This window comes from Leptosomus discolor, chromosome 25, assembly GCF_034619465.1.
Source record: "Leptosomus discolor isolate bLepDis1 chromosome 25, bLepDis1.hap2, whole genome shotgun sequence".
Classification (NCBI taxonomy): Eukaryota; Metazoa; Chordata; class Aves; order Leptosomiformes; family Leptosomidae; genus Leptosomus; species Leptosomus discolor.
The window spans coordinates 5547360-5569113 of NC_141415.1; the positions used below are offsets into that span (position 1 = coordinate 5547360).

The following is a 21754-nucleotide window of genomic DNA, read 5'->3' on the forward strand; positions in this document are numbered from 1 at the left end:
GAAGATTCTTGACTTTTTGAGCTTTTTGCCTCTTTCTGCTTTTCTCCTTCCTCCCTGCGTCCAGCGTAGCCCCCGCCGCGGGGGGCAGGGACCCGGCTCGCCTCCTCCCCGGGGGTTGCAAAGGCCTGGCCGGGCCTGGTGCTTCCCGCTGCCGCCGGGTCCCGGGGTGAGGCGGGGGGCGGGAAGTGGCGGGGCCTGGGCCGGGTCCCCCCCCCCCGGTGCCTCCCTGCCAAGGTGAAAGAGAAACCGGGCCCGCCCACGTGACACGGCCGGGCGTCTCTGATTAGTCTTCGCGGGGAAGGGGCGGGGCGGTAGAGGAAGCTGGCGATTGGTTCCCCTGCAGTAGAGTGGGCGTTTCTTGGCTTTCCCGTGTGGTAATTGGTTCTGCAGCAGCTAGGGGGGAGGGAGAGAGGGCAGGGCCTGAGCGTCTCTTCCCTCTGTGATTGGCTCTGGCGCGAGGGTTGACGTCTGTTAAGGGTGGACGCAGTTCTGATTGGGCACGGGCACAGCGCGTGCGGGGGAGGAGCTTGCAGAGAGCTCTCATTGGCTTCCGTGAAGGAAGGCGGGTCGTTTCGCTGTGGGTACCCAATGGCGGCCGGGCTCCTCCCGTGGGCCCCGCCCCCGCCGCGCTGATAAGCGGCGGCGGCGGCGCCGTGGGCTCAGTGCGGCGGCGGCGCGGGCGGGCCGGGCATGGCGGGGGCGGGCGGCGCCTCCTGCTGCCGCGGCGGGGCGGGGGGGCTCCAGCCGCTCCGCGCCACCGTCCCCTTCCAACTCCAGCAGCGCCGCGGAGACGGGGGCCGGGCAGGTAACGGCAGGAGGAGGCGGGTACCCCCGGTGCCGGGGGAACCCGCGTGTCCCCCGCACCCGGCCGGGGCACCGGGGGCGGCGGGAGGGCTCGGGGTGGGGTTCCGAACCGGCACCAAGAGCCGCTCCGCCGGTTCCCAGTGGCCGGTCCTGATGCGAACCGCTCCGCAGCGTGCCCCCGCCGGGGAGCGCCACTTCGCCCGGGGGCCCCGACAGCTGGGATGGGGCCGAGCGCGGCTCCGCCTCGGCCCCTGCAGCGGGAGGTCCCGGTGCTGTGCTCGCCGACACCTCCCCCGTCCCGCCCGGGGGCTGCGGAGGCAGTGCCGGGATTAGCGAAAACTACCGTGTGCTCGGGAGGCTTCACCTAATTGATGCTGCGTGGGTGGAAGCGAAAGAGAAATGAGAGAACCGAGGGCAGAGGAGGGGGGAAAACGAAACGGGGGGGGCGGGAGGAGGGGGCACGACACCAAATACAACGAGCGAAGGGAAACTTCCAACCACGGGACGCGGCCCCGGAACAGCCGAGCCGTGTCAAATGCTGCCCGTGGGCCGTGGTCACACACGCGAGGGGTGAGCTTTGATCTCTGGCCCCGTGGGGTCAACCGAGCTCCCTTGGGCGCTGGCCTCCTTGCGGGTAGGACGTGTCGCTGCTTGCGGTCTCCCGTGGCAAGGAGTTGCCAATTTGGAGGTGGTTTCATGAAAAAAAAAAAAAAATCTGAACCCTGTGTTTTATGCAGCTGATCTGGCCTGATAAAGGAGCAATAGTTTGATTGGCGCTAATGGCAGTTTGTCCCTAATTGCATTACTGAGGTTTTTCTGCCCGCTTCAGGAATGCTTATTTAAATATAACTTTTTGGCGACCTAATAATAGTTTCTGGCTTTTCTTTACGTACGTGTTACTTTTGGCTGTTCGTGGGACTGCTCTTGGATGTTGGGTTTTTGCTTGGCTGTTCGTTATCTCAAGAAGTATTAAAAGAGCAATGAAACACTTTTTTGGGTTAAATGTAAGATTAAATGGACAGAGAGGAGTATTTGTCAAGCTCTGGGCCAGCTGATCTTGGTGGCATCTGTTCAGGGGGCTGCTCCTCTCTCGTTGAATGCAGCGGCTACTTAATCTGCTTTGCAGAGGGCAGTGCCGCAGCCCGCCCTACAGTGAGAATTAATGGCCCTTCCTCAAGTGTCCTGCGTTTCACTACTTGAGACTTACAGTCGTTTCTGCCACTGGCAGGGTTGATATTGATCAGAGAAGCTATTAAAAAGCTTTTTGCTCGATTTCCACTTGAAACAAGTTAATGAAATAAATTCTTTTGAGTGCTAGTCTCTCCTTCCCTCTCAGCAGTATGCCGAAATCGAGGTGAAGTCGCTGTTAATAGGGCAATTACTCAGTAGCTTCAGATGTTAGAAAGAAAATAAAGCACATCTCAAAGAAAGGAGAGCCAGGCTGCCTGCGAGCTCGTGGTTGGGTTAGAGCTCTGTACGGTACCTGCTCCAAAGTGTGGTGAATACCACGTGGCTTTCTGAGGGCAAAACAGCTGGAGCTTCGCTGAGATGAACCAGAATTGCTGGTCTTCATTTCTTCCTGGCTCTGTGCCTCACTGTTCAGGCTTTAGGAACTTGAATGTTCCTCTTGATCATAGTAATTTCATCTACAGTTTTGGAAGTGTTGAAATTTCCATTGCTCTCTGCCTCACTGCTCTCTGTGAGCTCCAGTTTGCTCCCTGCGTGTGTGGGAGCTGTGGAGGCAAACTGGCAGGGCTGAACCAAAACCGGGTACCCTGGTAATTCATAATCTGACATTTTTTGCTTCGGCCTTTTGGGAGCTCAGCGTGGAAATGTGTTGCTTTTATCGCACCTTTCCTCGTTTGACTCTGCTGGCGTTCTGAATTGCGTGGCCGCTGGGGATCTCTGTGGTTCTGGCTTGGGGTTTGAGGAGAAGAGGTGCAGAGTGATCCGGGGTCTGATCCTGCAGCTGCTCTGATAATAGAGGATCCCATTGAGCTGAGGAGCAGCTGCTGAGTCTCTCAAAGGGCTTCTGTTAAAAGGAAGAGCCAGAGCTGGTGGATGCCAGGAAGGAGGTCTAAGAATATTTTAAAAGGACTTGACTTGCTGCTTAGAAATCCAAGATGTCGGGACTTTAGCGATGAATCTGATGTGTGTCATTTGGATCAATGATTTATTTTTTTTAACAGAAAATTCCTTATCTCTTCAGTGATGTGGTGAGGCAGGTAACCTGTTAGTGTTTGATCCTCTTCAGGTGCGGGCCGGAGCCATCCCTCTTGCATCCCTTTACGCTGGGTTAGCTGCTGCTGGGGCAGCCAGAGCTCCGCAGGTGCTCAAAGTGAGGTTACACGTCCTCTGGGGTGGGATGAGCTTTGTGGAGACTTTGAAGTCGGTTACCGGCAACGCTCGTGCTGTTTGTGGCCTCAGTTGTTCCTCCAAAGCCCACAGGGAAGCACGTGCTGGTTGGAAGGTTTCCATGCTTGGATCCAGCCTTCGGCCTCCCCGAGACCGCTGCCTTCGAGTGTCTAACCCCAGTCCTCGTCAGGCATTGCAGGTCTGAAACCTGATTTTCTCAAGCAAGACACCAAGAAGCCTTTATGCCTTTTTTTTCAGTAGGGTGCTAGGAAAAAATGGGGTTATTTAAACTGCAGCTCAAATTTTAATTTGCAGACCCGTTGGTGAATTGTAGCAGTTTGTGAACACGAGTGGGTAAGTGGTCATCTGGATGGCTTCGTGCCCAGAGAGGGAGAAGATGGAATACGGTGGAAAAGCAAAGTCGTGTGCTGTGTCCCTGGTTGAGCAGACTCCTTCGGTGCACTCCTCGCTAAAGGTGCAGGGGGCAAGATGGGAGGAACAGCTGCACCTCCAGGGAGTTACCCACCGCCCAACTGCTGTTGCGAATGGTGTTGGAGTAGGTTTCTTGGGAGGAGAAGGGGTAAGTGCCTGTCTGCCTTCCAATGCCGCCTGTATATCAGTGAGAGCGTGGCACGGGGGGGCGACAACAGTGAGGTGCAGAGATGGAAATCTTCCCCTGGGCACCTGTGGGGTGGATTTGGGGGTTTCATGAATGGCTTTGACAAGACCTGTGTCTTGCACTTCACGTGTTTCACGTTAACCCACATGAAACCAAAGCTCTGGTGACAGTCTTTCTTCACCAGGATTCAGAGAAATTGGCCAGTTTTCCCACCACCACCCCTACAACCCCAGAACTCTGTGGTGCCTTTTAGCTTTTCAGGAAGTTACTGTTGGCTGAGCTGACTCATCTCGATGGGATTTTGTTGCTTGCCTGCTGAACTTGCCTGGTTTTGAGATGTCCAGTTGTTTTTGCTGTGTGGATCCTGCTAGAGAGACTAAGTGAGCAGACTGCCAAATACCTTTATTTGGTATCTGAATTAAACCCGTGCCTGCTGTATGTTGTAGAGGCAGACGAGTGGGGCACTATTCATAGGCAATACTGTCTGAGGGCTTGTTTAGCAAAATGCAAATGTTTCTTTAGGAATAAAAATGCCTGTTTACCACTCGGAAGTGCTGTGGGATCGCTGCCTGCGTGGTAGTGACACAGCAGAGCTGTTCAGTGTCTTTCTCTGCTTCTTTCCTTTGCTACAAGTGTGGGGGTCTCCTCCTCCCCCCCTCAGTCTTACAAGCTGAATATCTTAAGTGCTTCAGGCCTTACTGTTTGCTTTAGCAGTTGGTATCTGGTGGGGGGTTTGTGTCCTGAGGGATGGGACATAGTGGTCCAGACGTTTGTGGTGTCTGCTCTTGAGTTTTCTTTTACACATTTTAACACCTGTAGTTTTTCAGGGGGTGCTTAAGCAAATGAACAAAGACACCCAGGGTCGTGCTGTTTGGGTCCTGTACCCAGCTTGAAGGTGGAAAAGCCCGTCTTAGAGAAGGGTTATCGCAGGAGAAGGAGCAGCTCGGCTGGGACAAACTCTCCAAAAGAGGAATGAAAACCCTCAAGCAGGGGCGCAGAGTACTGTCATGGGAAAACTGTGCTGCTGCACAGCAGCTGCTTCGACAAGCTTTGCATTTCCAAATTTCAGGATTCATCACTACTAAGTAATTCTGCCTTTGCCTTTAGGGTTTTGCTGTGGGTAAGCAGGCTGCTGGAATGAAAGGGTTAAGCACAGGTAGGGAGCTGTAATGGGGAAAAATAGTCATGTAGGGACTGGTTGAGGGATGGGAAAAATCGTGAAGGTGTCCTGCTGTTGGACTAGCCAGGAAGAATCCTGCCTCTGTCCTGTGGAATCAAGTCGGTCTTTGTGCGAGGCGCAGCTGAATACAATGCGTGGCTCAGGTTTGGAGGCAAAGCCTTGCAGGTGGCTTTGTTTAATGTAGAACGAGTTTCTGGCACAGTAATTGGAGCCCATTCATGGTATTGCAGTCCTCAGCTGATGCAGATCATGCCTCCAATCTAAACTTGCTGCTCCCAGTTTGTTAGCCTCTGGATACGGGTGTGGGAAAGGCGAAACAAAGGACACATCTATAACTAATCTTGACTTGTGTTGACATTCTGTGGGTGAGACAAGTTTTTCCCTGCTTTAAAACACTGGAGATGACATTTAAAAACAAGTTTGCAGGGGGAAGGGATGGGACTGAGCGGTTTGAGCTGTCCCTTCCAGAGCAGAATGCTCCAGAGGAACTAGGGAGCTCTCAGGTCCGTTTGCCCTGAATGGATTTTTCGTTCGTGAATCTTTCTTTCAGCTGGGGTTTGTCTAACGCAATTGCATGGACCGTAGCAGAGTTTTCAACGTTTATTGGGCGAGTAGAGAACTGAAGGAGCCTGGGCACCTGGTTGTGCAGAGAAGCAGCAGTTCTGTTCCAGGTGGGGTAAACATTTGACTGTCTGACAAAAAACAAGTAACTTGGCCTGACCCTGTGAGAGAAACAATGTCGAGCACCGGAGTGCAGCGAGTTCTCTTTATGCAAAGCCTGGGTGTTGAAATACTGCGCAAATGGCAGCGTGGACTACGCCGAGCTGATCTTGGCACTTCCCTCACGGCTCCTGCGGTTGAAGACGACCGTGCTGATTCACTGGGGCTCCCAGTTGTAGAGGAAAGAGCTCCAAGAAAGACCAACAGCGTTGAGCCCGTAAAAATCCTCCCGCTTGGAATCTATACTAAACAGGCCTTTTTGCATTAAAAATTAAGCTTGTGGCGCTGCTGTTCAAACCACCTGGGCTGACTGCGCAGGAAACGAGGACAATATCGAAGCCGGTTGTGGGGTTGGCCCGTTCTTTGAAAATAACGGGAGATAATTGTTTCCGTGCTTGCCTGGAGCCGGCCGCGTGACTCTGGGCGAGCTGCTTCTCCTCCCCGTGCCTCAGTTTCTCCCAGCTTGTGTGCCGGCCTCGCAGGCTGGAAGCGTTCGGGAACAGGAGTGACCGAGTGTGAATGGTTCCTGGCGCGCTTGAGCCTGAGGCTGCTGCGCGTAATGCCGTAACGCTGAGCTGCCGCTGGCTTTGGTATCCTGCTTCCCGGCTAGAAACGGCACCAGGAGGATAATCACAAGGTATATCAGATGATGGGATGGTTTTCTTTTTTAAATGACTTTTTTTCCTTGCTGAGAAGTTGTTTCAGTAGCTTCATGTCGGGCCCTCCAGGCAGATGGCTTGACTGCACCGAGCCGTAAAGATGGCTGTGAGAATGGGAGGGTGGCTTGTCATGGAGCCTTGATGTGATTTTCGTAGGTATATGTGTATAAAGAACAGGAAACCTTCTTTCCTTGTTTTCCCCCTTGTCTGTAGCTGTAGCAGTATCAAAGATGTCTCACTCTGTTTTCATTTTGCTGTTTTATCTGTACTGGAAGACTTCCAAGGGCTTGAGAATTGAAGGTTTCTCCTCTTGAGAGTGAGCACCCTGCCTTTTGCAGGGATCTTGATTCCTGGATGCTTATCAGGAGTTGATTTAAGTAGGGTTAACAAAAAAGGGGAAAAAAAAAAATCCCAAACCCACAGCTCTGTCTTCGTTGTTTGGGTTTCACTCTTCTGATATGGATGACATGGGTGATCTTGGTAGCTCCTTAGTCATCCGTATTCTCCAGGATCGGAGTGAACAAGTCCTAAAGATCTAATGTTTGAACAAGTTTTTGCTTGTTTCTTAACCACTCTTAGTGTTCCTGAGAGGCTGCCTGCCCATCTGTTTTTTTTCCTAGTTCTTACTTAAATTTCAGAGTGTAAAGCCAGTCCAGAAGCACTCCCAGCCTGTCCCAGTGGGTCAGGGATGGGCTCGCTTGAAGATCCCACCAAAGTGGTGCCATGCATCAGGCTCGATTTAGGAAATGTGCCCTTCAAACAGAGACTTTGAGGATGTTGAAATTCTTGTTTTATCACTTGGAAAACGAACTTTGAAAGAATTAAGTTAAAGGTGAAGAGTTCAGCTCTTTTCCTCCCGTCAGCTGGGTGTTCAGCTTCAGGCCTTGAGCTGTGTTGGAGGGAGTTGCTGTTTAACAGTGTCTGCATCCAAAAAAAAGGACAGCTTGAACTGCTGGTGTCCCCTGTTAATTTCCTTCAATGATCTCTGCAGATGCTGCATCCTTTGGGCAGCTCTCTCCAGCTGCACTCTGAACGCAGCTCGTAACCAGGGGAGCGATGACAAAGCCTGGAATTTCTTCCCTTGTGCTCCCCGGGCCGGTTGTGAAGCCCTCGGGGCCGGTTCAGCGAAGCCTGTGGGACGAGTCATGGCTGGGGTGTATCGGGTGGGAATCCAGCTCCCCAGCCTGGTGCTGTATCCTCTTTGCTCTTGGGTTTTTGGCTTTCCTGATGGCCCCTCTCTCGGTGGGTTGTTCCTTTCTGTGCCGGGCCAGCGCTGAAGCGGAGGAAGGTTCTTGTGGGGTTTCGCAGAGGGCTGCGCTTTGGGAACAGCGGGTACTTTTTGGGGTGCCGTGGGCTGGGTGCGTACAGTTTGAGCAAGAGTCAGGAGGGGCAGTGTGGTTGAACCACAGCTTCTGCCTCTTCACCGGAAGGTGCAGCGGATTTCAGCGCTCTGGGGGTTTTGCATTTCTGTATGAATGTTTACTGAAACGAGCAAAGAGCTGTGAGATCCCATCCTGGCATGGCTGTGAATTTCCCTTCCGTTGTAAATCTTCTTTAAAGGCAAAGACATGATAATTTATATACTGAGAGAGATGTAGATTGCTTCCTTTGCAGAGGCTTGGTGTGAAAAGACCTGGTGCCACAAGTTACTGCTGTGGACGCGGTAACTCTGCAGGAGCAGCTGAGGGTTCCGTAGGTCACGGCTGCTTGTTCTGCTATAAATTCCACATTCATTCTCCTCTTTGAAGCCCCTTGATGTCCAAATGGCTCTTTTTCTCTACCTGTAGTATCAATTGCAACTGGTTGTCTTTACTGCATTCTCCTGCCCTGTTGCATTACTACTGAACATAACTTTCCTTTCCCGCTTTTGGGATAAAGCGAGGTTTTTCTTTTCCTAGAAACTGCAGCCCGGCTCCAGCCTGCGAAGGTTGCTTGTAGCCATCCCGCTGCCTGGCTTGGACTGGAGATCTCTGCGTCCCTGCTCGGCTCCCTTTTCTGGTGGGGTTTTGGTGGAGGCCCTGCAGACGGCGCGGGGTTATAGCCTTGCCTGTCTTGTGGTGCCTTGGGTAAGCGCGTTCTGCCAGACTTCTCTGGATCTCCTGCTCCATTTCTCCTTAAAGCTTGAGATCTTCCCCTTGTCTCCTCCACAAAGGCAGCTACAGACCAGTCTTTTTAAGTGACGAGGATATCCTTTTTCTCTCCAGCTTCTGTGAACTTCCATCCCAGCTCCTCTCCAGCTCTTGGTCTTGCCTTCGTTCCTGTCTTGGTAGCTGGCTCCGACCGTGCTGTGAATTCCTGTGAAATGCTTCTCTTCTCTAGCACGCTTGCAGACCTCTGTAGCGTACTAAGATGGCATTTTAAATTTCATTACGAACAAGTAAAACTGCCTGTTCATCTCCTTTTAGGCTTTCTGGGATTGCCAGAGCAAAAGCATTTACTCCTTGCCTAATCCTGCCTTCCTTTCAGATTGTGTGCTAGATTAAGATCCTCTCCGGGAGCGCTTTTGCAGAAGCAGCACGCAATAGCAGCGCTTTGGTGTGCCACGAGGAAGCGCCTGGGCTGACTGCGATGGTTGCAAGCGTGGTTTCTTAAATCTTCACGTCTCTTCTGAGCGCAGAGAGGCTGCAGGGAAGGCAGGATGCTGGGAAAAAGCAGTTCTTTCCCTGGAAAGGTTTTTAGCCTTTGCTGTGTTAAAGATTGGGACTGTTCAAAACCAACCGATCCCGTTGGGTTTCCTCAGTGCAGCAGTCAGGACTTTACCTGCTCCATCTGGAAAAAATAAGGAAGTTCAAAACGGAGGATGTATTTCTGAAGCTTGCTTGCTGCTGAGGATTTTTTTTTGTCCTTGGTGACGACCTGTTGAGTAACTTGATTCGCCATGATGAAACTGCAGAGAAATCGAAATGAGATTTAAATGGGTCGTCATGGTGAAGCTTCAGGTTTTGATTTTTATCTCACTAACACTTCTGCTCCTCGGCACTGCACTGGAAATGCCCGGTTCAAGTGGTTTTTGACCTCGGAGGAGACACATCTTCTGCTCAAGTACCATCTTGCAGAGTGAGGTTAGGTGGAGTGTGATTCCCTGACGTGGTTTGTGGATGGCTGCTCTTGCAAGTCCCGCCCGTGTCTCTTGTCCAGTTACATTTTGAAAGCGAGAAGAGAAGGGACAGCTGGCTTTGCTGCTGTGCACCAGCCTCGGATGGGAGCCAGCGAGCTCAGGGCGATGCTGTGGCCGAGGCCTGCTCTGCCCCAACGCCGTCGGTCAGGGCTGGAGCTCCCTAGGCAGCAGCGCAGCCCTCGAGAGGATCGTACGGTGCTCGGGTGGTGCCCGGCAGCACAGCTTTGCTTTCTGCCGTAGGAGCTCCTGCCCTGGGAGCCCCGCAGCAATGCCAGCGTGGCGTCCCTTCTGCTTGGGCTGTGTCCGAGTGGCTGCTGTGCAAAAACCCAAGGGTTTTGTATCGAGATCTCGCAGCTGGGTTGCCTAGGAAGGTGGGAAAGATGAAGGAAGCGGTGCTGGGGTGCAGCAGGGGACGCTGATAGGCATCCAGCAGCCTGGTTTGGTGAGAATATTTTGTCTGAAGGAGATGTTTCTGTGTCACAAGGTCCCGCTGTGGTTGGAGAGGCCCATGAGAAATTCAACTCGGGCGTTTATGTTTTCTTACTGCCCCCGTCGCCCAAATCAGGAGCATCGTCTGAATGAGATGGTGTGTTGTAAAGAGCGCTGCAGGGTATGGATGGGGGAAGCTGATACAGAACTTAAATGATCAGCGGTAATTTCGGTTGGACTGGGGTGGAAGACACTTGCATAAATTGGTTACTGACAGAGTCACCAAAGTTCCATCTCAGCTAAACTCTCCCCGACAAATTCTCTCGGGAAAGCTTTCAACTCCTGCTGGAGCCAAGGAAGTGAAAAGCCCATCCGAACCCGCTGGGTGTGCCGGGATGTTACGGGATGCAGGGGAAGCTTCCCTGCGCGGTGAAACCTCGGCCCGTCGTGCCGTGGTTAACCCGAAAGCTGATGGCACTTAAACACGGACTGTTATTTCGTGCTGCTTTAAGACAGACCCTTGCAGGGGCACACTTCCAAAAATGTCAGGGTCTGAACAGCATGTCCCTACATTTCTAAACGTTCTTCTGATAATAAAGGGTCGGTTTCCCCAGGGTGAAATCAGGAGAGGGAAGGAAGAAAATTGTACAACTCTGAAGCAAGCAGTAATGGGAACTTTGGGTTTGCTTGCCATTGGTTTTCTGACTCGGCTGTAAGTATGCTTTGTGGAAAAATGACCCTGGAAAGTTTGAAGAGTTTACTGAAGACTCATTTTCTCTTTTTAGAGGCAGAGATTGGCTGGCCTAGAGAGACAGTTTAGGAAGCTCTGAGCTCCCTGATGTTGTTGTGGTTGGGAAAGGCTGGGGACCCGGCAAATCTAGAGCTCCCGTACTGAAAACTTCCTACTCTTAACCACATGCGTTGCACCAGTCTCTGACTCGTGGCTGCGTGAAAGTCTCGGGCAGCAACTGGAGGCAGCCAAATGGCTCCTGGAGATACGGCAACGGTTCTGTTATCTGCAGCAGCTTTACTGTCACATGGAAAAGTAAAAGTGCCACAACCTGACTCTTCTCAGCTGCGGAGCGGGCTTGGACCAGCTCCAGAGCTCGTGGCCAGGTGGCAGCTGTGCAGGCTCGGTGTGAGGGATGATAATAGCACGGAGCTGTAAACAGGACGCTCCACCCTGCCCCGGTGCCTCTCCCACACCCTCCTCCGTGTGCCCGAAACGCTACGCTGCGCACGCAGCCTTTGCACCGTGAGGAGGGGCGCCCCTCCTGGCAGCACCCCGGCCCCTCCTGGCAGCACCCCGGCCCCTCCTGGCAGCACCCCGGCCCCTCCTGGCAGCACCCCGGCCCCTCCTGGCAGCACCCCGGCCCCTCCTGGCCGCCCCCGGCCCTCGGAGCTTCTCAAAAACCAACTGAATTGTTCGGTAGCCGGGTTGTACTTGGTGAAAAGGAACAACAGTTCTGGCTGTTGGTACATGAAGAGCTTTGGGTGTGTGTCCGCCATACACAGCTGATGCGCCTGTCACCGTCGGAGACCACGTCTCCTGCTCTGGGTCATGTCTGTCCTCGAGGTCCTTTCAGGCCGGTTCTGTGTTGCCCTGTCGAAGGTTTGGAGTACGAAGGTGACCCCAGTCCCTCTGGATGCGGTGCTTAGATCGAAGGGGGCCTCTTGAGAGCTCGGAAAGGGGGCCGTGTGCTCTCGAAGCAGCGTGGGAGAGGGGCTGCCCTGTTGCAGCAGCGTTCGGGGCTCGTGCCAGCAGCCCGCTGGGGGAGAGCAGCGCGGGAGGAAGAGGCGGCTGAAGTCCTGCGTGATGGAGATGCGAGTACCATGGCCTGTGGGGGCAATGAGGCGCTGAAGAGGAAGCTGCAAATACTAATGAGTTTCTAAATTAGAGTTAGTGGGAGCTGCCTTACGGCTAACTGTCGGGAGCGGGGAGTGTGCCTCGAAATGCCAGCTGGACCCGACACAATCAGCCTTTGATCCAGTGTGGACCGTGCGAGGTGTGGCTGTCGTGCAAGGACTAATGCTTCTCTTGCCCTCCCGTGTGGCTTTTTGTTCCTACCCTTTTCTCACCTACAACTCGAATTCTCCTGCTCAAATGGTATTTTAGCTGGTAGAAACAGAAGTATTTAACCGGCCACATCCCTGGAACGGTCTCAGCCCGCGGTGGGCGCCGCAGCGCCCGTGCGTACGGAGGTATTTGGCAAGCACACCGTAGTGGTAACAGTTTAACGCTGGTTTTAGTGTGGTTAACTCACTACCTGCCTGCCGTGCCCTCGTTTTGGGGAGGAAGAAGAGAATGTCTGTACACAAAGCACCTGGAGCGCAGAGCTGTGCGTGGCCTTCATAGCTTGCCAGGAGGCCACGGGGCTGGTTCTAATGTGCGTGGTAATTTGCATGTCTAATCAAGATGAAATGCCAACTTCCCTGCTGGCTTCAACTTGCCTTTTTCTTGCTCCCTTCTCGGTTTTGGCCGTAACACCTTTTTTCAGCTGCGAGGGTGACGACAGGGCTGCAGAAGAGGGCAGCTGCGCTGCCTGCCCACGGGCCGTGCGTTGATCCCATCGAGTTTGGAGCCGGCCGGGATGCGACGGAGGAATCGGAGAGGGCCCAGCAAAGCACGTGCTGTCCGTCTCCCCTTGCCGGAGCCCGCCAAGAGGGACTCCTGGCTCTCCGTCCTTGCCGTGGGGCTGCGCTGGTGCGCGCCCTTGCTGACACACAGTCTTCCTCACGAAGCGTTGCCGCCGCTGTTTGTGGCTACTGCTGCAAAAAGCAGTGGCTGAACGGGCAGCGCGGCCGTCTCACGGCTGCCAGCTTGGGCCCTGCCAGCCGTGGGTTACGACAGTGAACGTCCCTTTCTGGTCTTTGCTGAATGAATACACGCGCCTGCTGACCCCCCCACCCCCCCCCCGAGTGCTCACCTCGTCCCGCTGGAGGATCCCAAACTTTGCAGACGTTCTCTTGGCCTCCTTGAAGCTGGAAGTGAGCAATAACGTGCTTCCTTGGGGGAGGCTGAGCTGCTCTTACCCTGGGTCAGACCCTGGATTCTCCAACTAAGCGTCGTGCTCCAGCTAGTGAGAAACCCGGCCTGACCAGCAGCGTAGTGGTGGGGTTTTTCCTCCAGGGCTCGTGCAAAAGCGACGTGGACAGGCCGAGTATTTCGTTGTGTAGCAGCTCCCTCGACTTAGACTGGAATGTCTAATCAATGGCTTCAAGCAGCCACTTCAGGTCTGCAATAAAATCTCTGCTTCTCGAGGAGCGGTCTCGGGGAGATAAGCGTGACTGCGGCCCTGCAGAGGGGCGAGGAGGGAGGCGCAGGGGGCACTCCATCCCCCACTGGCCCACTGTTGAAGTGGGGTTTCTGTTTTCGATAGCAGCAAAACCTGCCTGCGCTGAGGCTGGGCAGCAGCGTGGCCTGGGCAGGGAAGAGCCGCCGCTGCTGGGAGAGCGGGAACTCGCTGGGCAATAGGACTCTGTTTCCGAAAAATAAATGGACTTCTCCGGGCAGCGTGTGCTGGGTCACTTGTGCTCTTTGCAAGGGATGCGGGCTGGTTAATTGTGAGATTTGTTGCTGAATCTTGGCTTTGGAAGTTGAATTTTCTTTCTTTCCCGCCCGTGTCTAGCTAGCGTGCCCTGTGCTGCTGCTGTTGAGAAGACCTGCCGGCCCCGGCAGCCCCGTGTGCGGCGCACCTCGTCGCTGGACACCATCGTGGGCTCGTACCTGTTGGGACAGTGGCCAAGGGACGCCGAAGGAGCTTCCACTTCGTGCATGAACGACAAAGCCACCCAGGTATGAATGCCAGCAGACTGCCCTGGAAGACTCTGGGCCGGGAGAGGGTTGCAGAACTGAAACGAGCTGTGTAAACTGGGGGTGAAAGGGAAGGCATTAAATTTCCATCCGCCCAGCTGCAACTTTCTAGGAAGGTTTTTGTTGGGGTTTTTTTTTTTTCCTCTTTTGCTTCAGCTTCAATTAATTCCACTTTGGTGCAGAGTTAGAATTTCCTTGGCCTTGTTTGGAGGCAGATGGCCTCTGGCTTTCTTCTCCAGAACTGGCTCAACGCTACCTTCTTTTTTTTTTTTCCTTTTTTCCCCTGGCTTGCAGTCGTGGGCCAAGCCCTTATATAACGCTGGCGGGCTGCATGCCACACGCCGCGAGGAGTCAGGGGTGCTCCTCGCTAGCACGAGCAGCGCAGCTCTACCGGAGAATGGAAAAGCTCCAGACCTCGAGGAACTCTTAGCAACCTGTAAATATTGCTGTATGGCGGCGAATAGCGCCTGCCTATCTGCAGAGGTGAAAGAATTCAGGAGGATAAGAGCATCCGGGTACTTAACAAGTCGTTTATGTAGCACGGTTCAGTCTCTGTTAACTCCCTGTTTGATCTTTGCTATTCAACAATTTATTACTGGGCTGTTTGCAGGAAATTCTCAATTGGCTTCCAACTTCCATTGTCCTTTTCTTGCCTGCTTTTGTTTCAGTCCCAGTGCCCAGGAGCGCTGCTGAGGGCAGAGGGCGTGCTGGAAAGGAAGGGAAAGAATTTGTCCAACTTTATTTCTGAGTCAGGGAAGCACACTCTTCCTTTCTGTCTTCAGCAGCAGCGGTGGGAGCGCTTGAACCCCAGTGGTTTGGGGCTAATTAGCTTTTCTTGCACGTGGCCCTTTTGGGGAAAGGCTTGGAGAAGAGGGGGTGCCTCCTCCTTCCTGGAATGGGAGATACCACTCTGTTAATTCAGACTCTGCTGAGCGTGGAGTTGCTCGCTCCTCTCTGCAGCGAATAGGCCAGGTGGGCTGCAGTCTGTCAGCCTTCGAGTGTCTTGCAAACGCTAATTTTACCTGGCAACGTGCCTGTGGCACAGGGGTGGTCTCTGCTGTTTGGCACACCAGCCTCTCTGTGTGTCAAACGACTTGGCTGTCAAAAGCCGGGAATAAAGTCCTCGATTCTAGACCGCCCCGTGTGTTAACAAAACGTTCCTCGTCGTAACCTCCAGGACGCTGCAGCTCCTTCCATGTTTTCAGGATTAATAGTTCTCAAACTCGGGACCTCCTCTGCCAGCCAGGACATGTTTTCTTCCCTCCTCCTTCAGGTGCTGATCAGCTGTTCTGCAGAGCTCGCTAGATCTGCTATCGCGGGGTGGTTGAGGGAGAGATAGAACTGCAGGTGCTCGGTGTGGGGGTGAGGACGGCAGCGCTGTACACGATTGGAGCTGGTGGCTTTATCTCGCTGCGCAAAGTGGGTTTTTTTTTTTCTCTCTTTTTTTTTTTTCTCTGAGGAAGCGGTTTTGCCACAGTGGGTACAAAAGGTTCTGTAACTTCCTTCTGCCTTGACAGTCCGCCTGCGAGAGCTGGGACGCCCGTGTGCTTTTCGTTTTCAGGCCTTCCTCTCGCAAACAGCCTCTTTTCTTCCTTTTTAGGCCCTAGTTTTTTGTGAGCGCCGGTGCCGCAGCAAGAGGCTGCAGTAAGTGACTTCCCAGGCAGGGCTCGGGAGGCTTCCAGTGACTTTGAGGAGCGTTTCCCTCGTGTCCTGCAAAGCAGGGCTGTTGTAGCAGCTGGAGTTCAGCTTCTTGCGGTGCTGTGGGACGGGGCTGCGGTCTGGCCTCTTAGACCTTTGCCTCTTCTCCTCAGCTTCCTTACGTACGTGATCTGCTGGGATAGAAAATGACACAATGTTTTGGGCTAACGGCCAAATAATGATGTTTGAGTTGTTCAGGAGAGACCATTTGAGGTAGGAAGCGAGATCAGACGTGCCGTGTGCCGCGGCCGCGAGGTCGCTCTTTGCTGTAGAATTTCCTGGCGCGTTGGTCTGTTCCTCGGCTCCGGCGTGGGGCGGGGGTAGGACGGGGACGGCTGCCCCCCGCCGCTCTGAGCTTAGCGGGACAGCAGAGCAGTGGGTCAGGCTGAACAGATTTCTTCTCTCAAACCCCCTGGACGCTGTAAATCGGGTAGGAAACTTGGTGCCTCGATGCCTGCCGCTTACAGGCGTGGCGGAACGGAGACCTGGACACCAAATGGCTTTAGCTGTAGGGAACGGAGTGTGCTCTGCTTACAGTGGTGTGTGTAAGGAGGGGGTTCCTTTTTTCATTCAGAGCCTCTTCAGTCAGGAGAGGGTTGGATTTCTGCCCGGGAATCGCCTGTATGCCTTTACAGAAGGGAAACCTGGTCCCTCTCTAGGTAACTTGCCTTGTTCCTTTGGTTTAAATAAATGTAAAAACCTGTTTTGAGAGAAGAGGCTTCTCTCATCCCAGTGACTCAACAGGGTTGCTGAAAACAGCTGCTGTTCTTGCAGTAGCCTCTGGGGAGATCAGTTAAGCTGCTTGGAGGGGAACCGTTCTCAGGCCCTTGCACCTTCTGGCAGCCTGTGGCTGAGGATGGAGGAGGGAAGTATCGTCCAAAGCCTCCCACAGAAATGGCAGGCAGCAGCGACACAGGGTGAGCCTTTGGAGAGGCACCGAAATGTGATGTTGGGGGGAAAAAATGATGGCCGGTCTCGAAAACGATGTGCCTTGGGACCGTTCCGATCCCGGAGTCTCTGCCGAGAGGGCTGAGTTCAGTGGAAGGAAGTTCACACCCTTTGCTGATCAGATTAACAGCCCTCTCTGATGGCCATTGATACTCCAAATGTGGCTGTTGCTTGGAAAGCAGCTGAGTAACGTGGTGCTGAGGCTGGTTTTCTGCCTGAAGAGAGTCAGCTGAGAACCGCCAGCCCTGCAGGCGGAGGGACGTGAGCTGGAGAGGCAGCTGGGTTCTGCCAGCGGCTCCGGCAGCCGCCGCCGCTCTGCAAGGCCAAGCTCTGCTTTGGGTTACGCCTTTGAACTCCGATACGGGAGCCTGAGGTCTCAGCAGCGAGTTGTGTGTTCTCACAGTTGGGTGAGGCTTTTCCTCTCGGTAACGCTGCTTTGTACAACGAGTGCCTGAAACCCTGCGTCACCGTTCGGCGGCCGGGAGCCCGGGCGAGCAGCGCAGGGGGCGGTTGCGGTTGTTTCTCCGGAGTAAATGGTTTGGTGCCCTTTATCTTGCCAGGTACTCGTGGTGATTAAGCCACTGACTTCTGGGCAGGGCTCTGGCCGTGTGGGTCTGTGAGGTCCGGTTTCCTGATAGGCACGAATCTGGCCAAAATGACGTTGTTTTGGCAAATATAAATAGGCGGCTCCGCGTTAGCGCGCGTTGCTGAGCGTTGTGTTAACGGGGGGAGACTGGAACAGGACTGCGAAGGGGCAGCGCTTGATCACTTGCTCTCGGGACTCGACCACCAGTCTCTAAACCCGAAAAATGTTGTGATGATTCTCAGCCGTGTTTCTCATCACTTCAGACTCCGGTGTCCTGGCATGACGCGGAAGCGGGGAAAGCCAGCTCCAGTGCTCACAAGCGTTCTGCTTCTTGGGGTAGCACAGATCACCGCCGAGAGGTAAACCAGACCGCTCCCACTGCTTGAGCAAGATCTGTGTGCGTTGCTAATGTCCAGGAGGCTCCTGCTTGCGTGGGAGGGGAGCGGGAGGACAGGATGCTGTGGAAGATGAGACCGTAGCCCTTGTTCTCATCCCTGCCGCTCTGTGGTTCAACCGAAGGCTGATCTCGTTGGCTTCCTCTAGCGGGCGGCTGCTGGAAAGTCGGGGCGCTGAGAGGCGGCGCGTTGCTCGTCGGTGTTGCGGCGTACGCGGGTTCTGCGGGGCCTGGCTCCTAACGCTCCGCAGGCGGAGGAGAACCCGGACCCGCTGGAGGAGGGGCACCGGCCGCCTCGCAGCGGGGCAGTTGGTGACGAGGCCTCGCGAGTCCCTTCGGGTCCATCCTTTGAGAGGCGGCCGGAGCTGCTGCTTGTGCGATGGAAACCGTCTCTCTTTCGGCGCTTCCTTGTGGGTTGGAAGAGAGGGGGAGGAGGGAGACGAGGCACGATCCGTTTTGGTGGAGGTGCGTTGGCTTGTCTGGTTCTGTAGCCGAAGCTTTGTTTGCCAGATTGCCAAACTGAAGCAGCAGCTCCAGCGAACGAAGCTAAATGGCAGAAGTGGCAAAGAGAAGGAGAAGAGCTCCCCGCTCCAGGGAGACCACGCTGTCCTTGGATCGCTCAGGGTACGTTCGCATCTCGCCCCGCTCTGCTGTCGCCGTGCGTCCCGGGGAGGTGGAGAGCAGGCTCCTTTGGGCGGGTGTCCAAGCTGTTCTCGGACTTCTGCTCTCGTGCCTGAGAAGGGAGAATTTTCTTTTTTTTTTCCTCCTCTTCTCCCACCTCTTCACCGCGCCCCTGTGCTTTGCTCTGCACTTGGTGAGTTGACGGGACTCTGCTGTCCGTCTTCTCCTGCCAGCCTCCGGGAAGGCTCTGCCTGAGCCCTGGAGAGCTCCGGGAACGGGCTGGAACTGCCGAGTTGGTGCAGATGTGACTCTCAACTTCCCGGATTCTCCATTGTTACAGGACTCTCCTTCAGGCTTCATTTCGCCATCTCCCATTTTGAGGCTCAGCCCCTGCTTGCACAGGAGCCTGGAAGGGCTAAACCAGGAACTGGAGGAGGCGTTTGTGAGGGAGCCGGGAGATGAAGAGCTTTTGCGGGTAAGCGGCGGTCACGAGATTGCTCTGAATCTTCTGGGTGGTCTTGGAAATCCTTTCCTCTAAAGACACTGCCCGTAGCTGTTTCTTGGCCGGGGGGACGTCTCTGTGTCTAGTTTTAGTTCGTTCTAGGCATGTAACTGTCTAAATGGGGTCCAGTGGCTGCTGGCTTCCCTCCTGAAAACTTGCTGGTGCTGCGAGAGATCAGCCAGTGGTAATGTCAGGGGAGGTGACACCTCGCTGATGGCTTTGAGACACTCAGACTGGCATCCAGAGGCTGCTTTGTGCTGGGCAGGTGTAGAAGTGACCCCAGACGGCTCAGGAACTGAAGTGCCTTGCAGGATACGGAAGGGCCGATGTCCTTCTGGTCGCAGAACGTTCCCTCAAGTGGAGGCTCTGCCTGTTCCTGATCCAGCACCCCAAGCAGCTGCTCTCTGTAGATGGCCGCTGTTAAACCCCTTTCACTGGTGACAGGGGTTTCTCGCTCCCTCCCTAGATACTGGATGTCCCAGATGGCCACAGGGCACCAGCGCCTGCCCAGAGGGGCTCGGGAGATGCGTCCCTGACTCTGGAGCCCAGCAGCGGCAGCTGCAGCAGCCTCTCTCTTTCTCCTTCCCCTTCCGTGCCTCTCCGCCTTTCCCCGCACACCCCGGTGAGACTGGCAGCAGACGAGCCCTCCTCTGCGGCAGACGAGGGGCAGCCGGACCCGAAGGAGAAAGGTAAAGGCCGAAAAAGGGGCTGGGAGGGCGGGGGAGACAAAGGGGGCCAGCGCTACGAACACCTCGGTGCGGCGGCTCCCCCCCGTCTGCCTGCTGGGTTGGAAGCTGCAGCTGAGATGGGAGAGAGGGTCCCAGTCAGTTTGGCGAAACTGTACTGGACTTTTAAAGCTCCAGTAACTACCCTCCAGGTGGTTGGTTTCCAGTACAAGATGGAGGGCGCAAGCTGGGAACTACACAGATAAAGTGCCGCAGCTTTGGGGTGTTGTAGCCTGCAGCCCCGGGGTCTAAAAGAACGTTGGGTTAGGGCTGTTGGATTCTTCTAAAAATTTCTCAAAATCTTTTCTTCCTTACTAGAGGATGGCAGCCCTTCACCAGTCCTGGCCTTTGCTTCTTCTCCTCGACCCAACCACAGCTACATGTTCAAACGGGAACCTCCCGAGGGGTGTGAGAAGGTCCGGGCCTTCGAAGAAGCTTCGTAAGTCTGAGGAGTTGGTGGTGGTGGGAGGGAACTCGTGGGAGGTTGGCCCTGTGGGAGGATGCCGGGGTGGGGGCAGCTGAGGGGTCTGTTGCTGCCGTTGCCACCCCTCCCGTGCTAAGGGGGAGGAGCAGCCTCTAGGAAAAGCTCCCAACAAAACGTGGCTGCTGAGGCCCTGGTGAGAGGAGCCGAAAGCTGCGTTGTTGACCCTCAGCCACGCTCGGAAGGTTCTCGTGAGTCCCAGGCAGTAGGTTTTTCTCAGCCAGCAGAGCCTCTTGAGGAGAAGAGGTGGTTCTCCTCCAAATAAGGGCGCTTCCAAACCAAACCAGGCTCTTCCTGCCCCTCTGAAGAGTGCTCCTGCTCGCAGAGGCAGTTCAGCTTTTGGTCAGGCTCGTCGACGAGCGCGCGACTCCGGGTGTTTTCCCTTGTGGCTGCCCTTGGGAGTGTCCGTTCCTCACGGTGTCCGCTCTGTCTCTCTCCTTCAGCTCCCCCGGCCCTGACCAGCCATTTCAGCCTTCCTGCCCCGATAAGAACAAAGTGCACTTCAACCCCACCGGTTCTGCCTTCTGCCCCGTCAGCCTGGTGAAGCCGCTCTTCCCAAACGTCGGTTTCCTCTTCAGGGGCTTCCCAGCTTCTTCCAACCCTGGCACGGGCACGTTTGCCTCCTGCCAGCCCCCAGCCCCCACCCCGTTCCTCGGGGTGCGGAAGGACGCTGCGGTCGATGGCTTCAGCGAGGTGTCCAAGTCTCCTTCGCTGAATTACGAACACTGGAAGCGCGGCCAACCGGAGGAGAGCGTTGTCTTCCACAGCTCTCTCGTGGTGTGAAGCCTTTGGGAAAGCAAGCCAGCCGCAGCAGCTCTGGCTCCTCCGTGTGTCTCTGCCAGCCTGGGGAGAGATTAGTGCCTTGAAGGTGGGATGTGACAGCCTTGGGATTGGGAACCGCTGCAGGCTTCCTCCGAGGATGATAGAAACTGTGAAGTACAGCGTGCCACGGGACTCCCCGCTGCTGGAGAGGGTTGTTTCTCCGAGCCTCCCCCATTCAAAGCACTTTCCTGTGTTGAATTGTCTTTGTTTCCTGTGTGATTGTTTCCCTGGGGGAAGAGCGGCCGGGGAGCTGAGGCAAACTCGTGCTCCAGGGCTCTGTGAATGAGGCTGAGCTGGGAGAATTCGGGTTAGGGCTTCCTTCGCACCCCTCGCCCCTGCGGCTGTCGGGGATCGCTGAACCCCTGGGGAGCGGGAAGGGGGCAGAGGGGGCTGTGGGACGGCTGCCCTTGCTGTACTGGAGCAGACGATGCTGCGTACCTGCACTGTTAAGACGGAGCCCAGAGAGGGCTGGAGAGCGGCGGATCCCTGCCCCTGCCTCCCCTGGACCCCTTCCCCCCCCCCTTGAAACAAGCCTGGAGCTTTGAGAAGGCCGTGCTACACGGGGAGAGGGGGCAGGGGATGGGACACCGGCTTCCAGGGCCCTACGCTCTGCAGAGCTCGTGGGAGTGAGGGCGAAGGCGGCGCTTGAGGCAGCAGCGGCCTCTCTGGTTTCCCCGTGCGTGGGCAGAGGGTTTGGGGGCGTCACACTGTGCTGCCGGGGGGGGGGGGATGGAAGCGAAAACCGGCACGGAGGTCCCTGCTCGACGTGGGGCTGGGGGGAGGTTGCTGCTGTAGAGAAACTGCCGCTGCTCCCCACCCTGTCTGGGGCTGGCTCCCCGGGGGGGGGGGGTTTGGGACCCCGCTGCGGGCTGGGCTGGGTGTGCAGAGCCTCCCCCCCCCCCGCCGCTGTCCCAGCGTGATGCCTTGAGTGAAGCGGTAACGGGGGGACGCGGATTGTAAAGCCTCTCGACCCCAGAAGCGTTTGACTTTGTGTTCTGTCGCAAAGGCTCTGGGTTGTACTGAAGAAGCCTGTTTTCTCGTATCTGATGTAGAAACTCTATTTTCTTCCAAAGACACTATTTTTGCAGCTGTTTGAAGTTTGTATTTTATGTATGTATTGCAAAGCTTAAAGGAGGAACGTTAGCTTTGGAGTTCTTGTCTTGTGTTTAGAGGGGGTATTTTTTTGCAGATGCTGGTGTTGCCAGTGAAAAGGAAATAAAATAAATATTTCAGGCATCTGAAGCGCTTCTGGGGCTTTTAATACACGGAAGAACCGGGG

The 21754-nt window shown here is 55.1% G+C and overlaps 1 protein-coding gene across 1 annotated transcript; it reads left to right on the plus strand.

The window, feature by feature from the left end:
• The first annotated feature begins 690 nt into the window (after positions 1–690).
• On the plus strand, positions 691–21717 carry FAM117A (family with sequence similarity 117 member A). The gene is made up of 8 exons (XM_086478179.1): positions 691–805; positions 13514–13680; positions 17194–17289; positions 17835–17948; positions 18286–18420; positions 18914–19136; positions 19491–19611; positions 20097–21717. Exons 1-8 carry the CDS (start codon positions 691–693, stop codon positions 20434–20436), a joined length of 1311 nt encoding a protein of 436 aa, XP_086334305.1. The 3' UTR covers positions 20437–21717.
• The last annotated feature ends 37 nt before the right edge of the window (positions 21718–21754 follow it).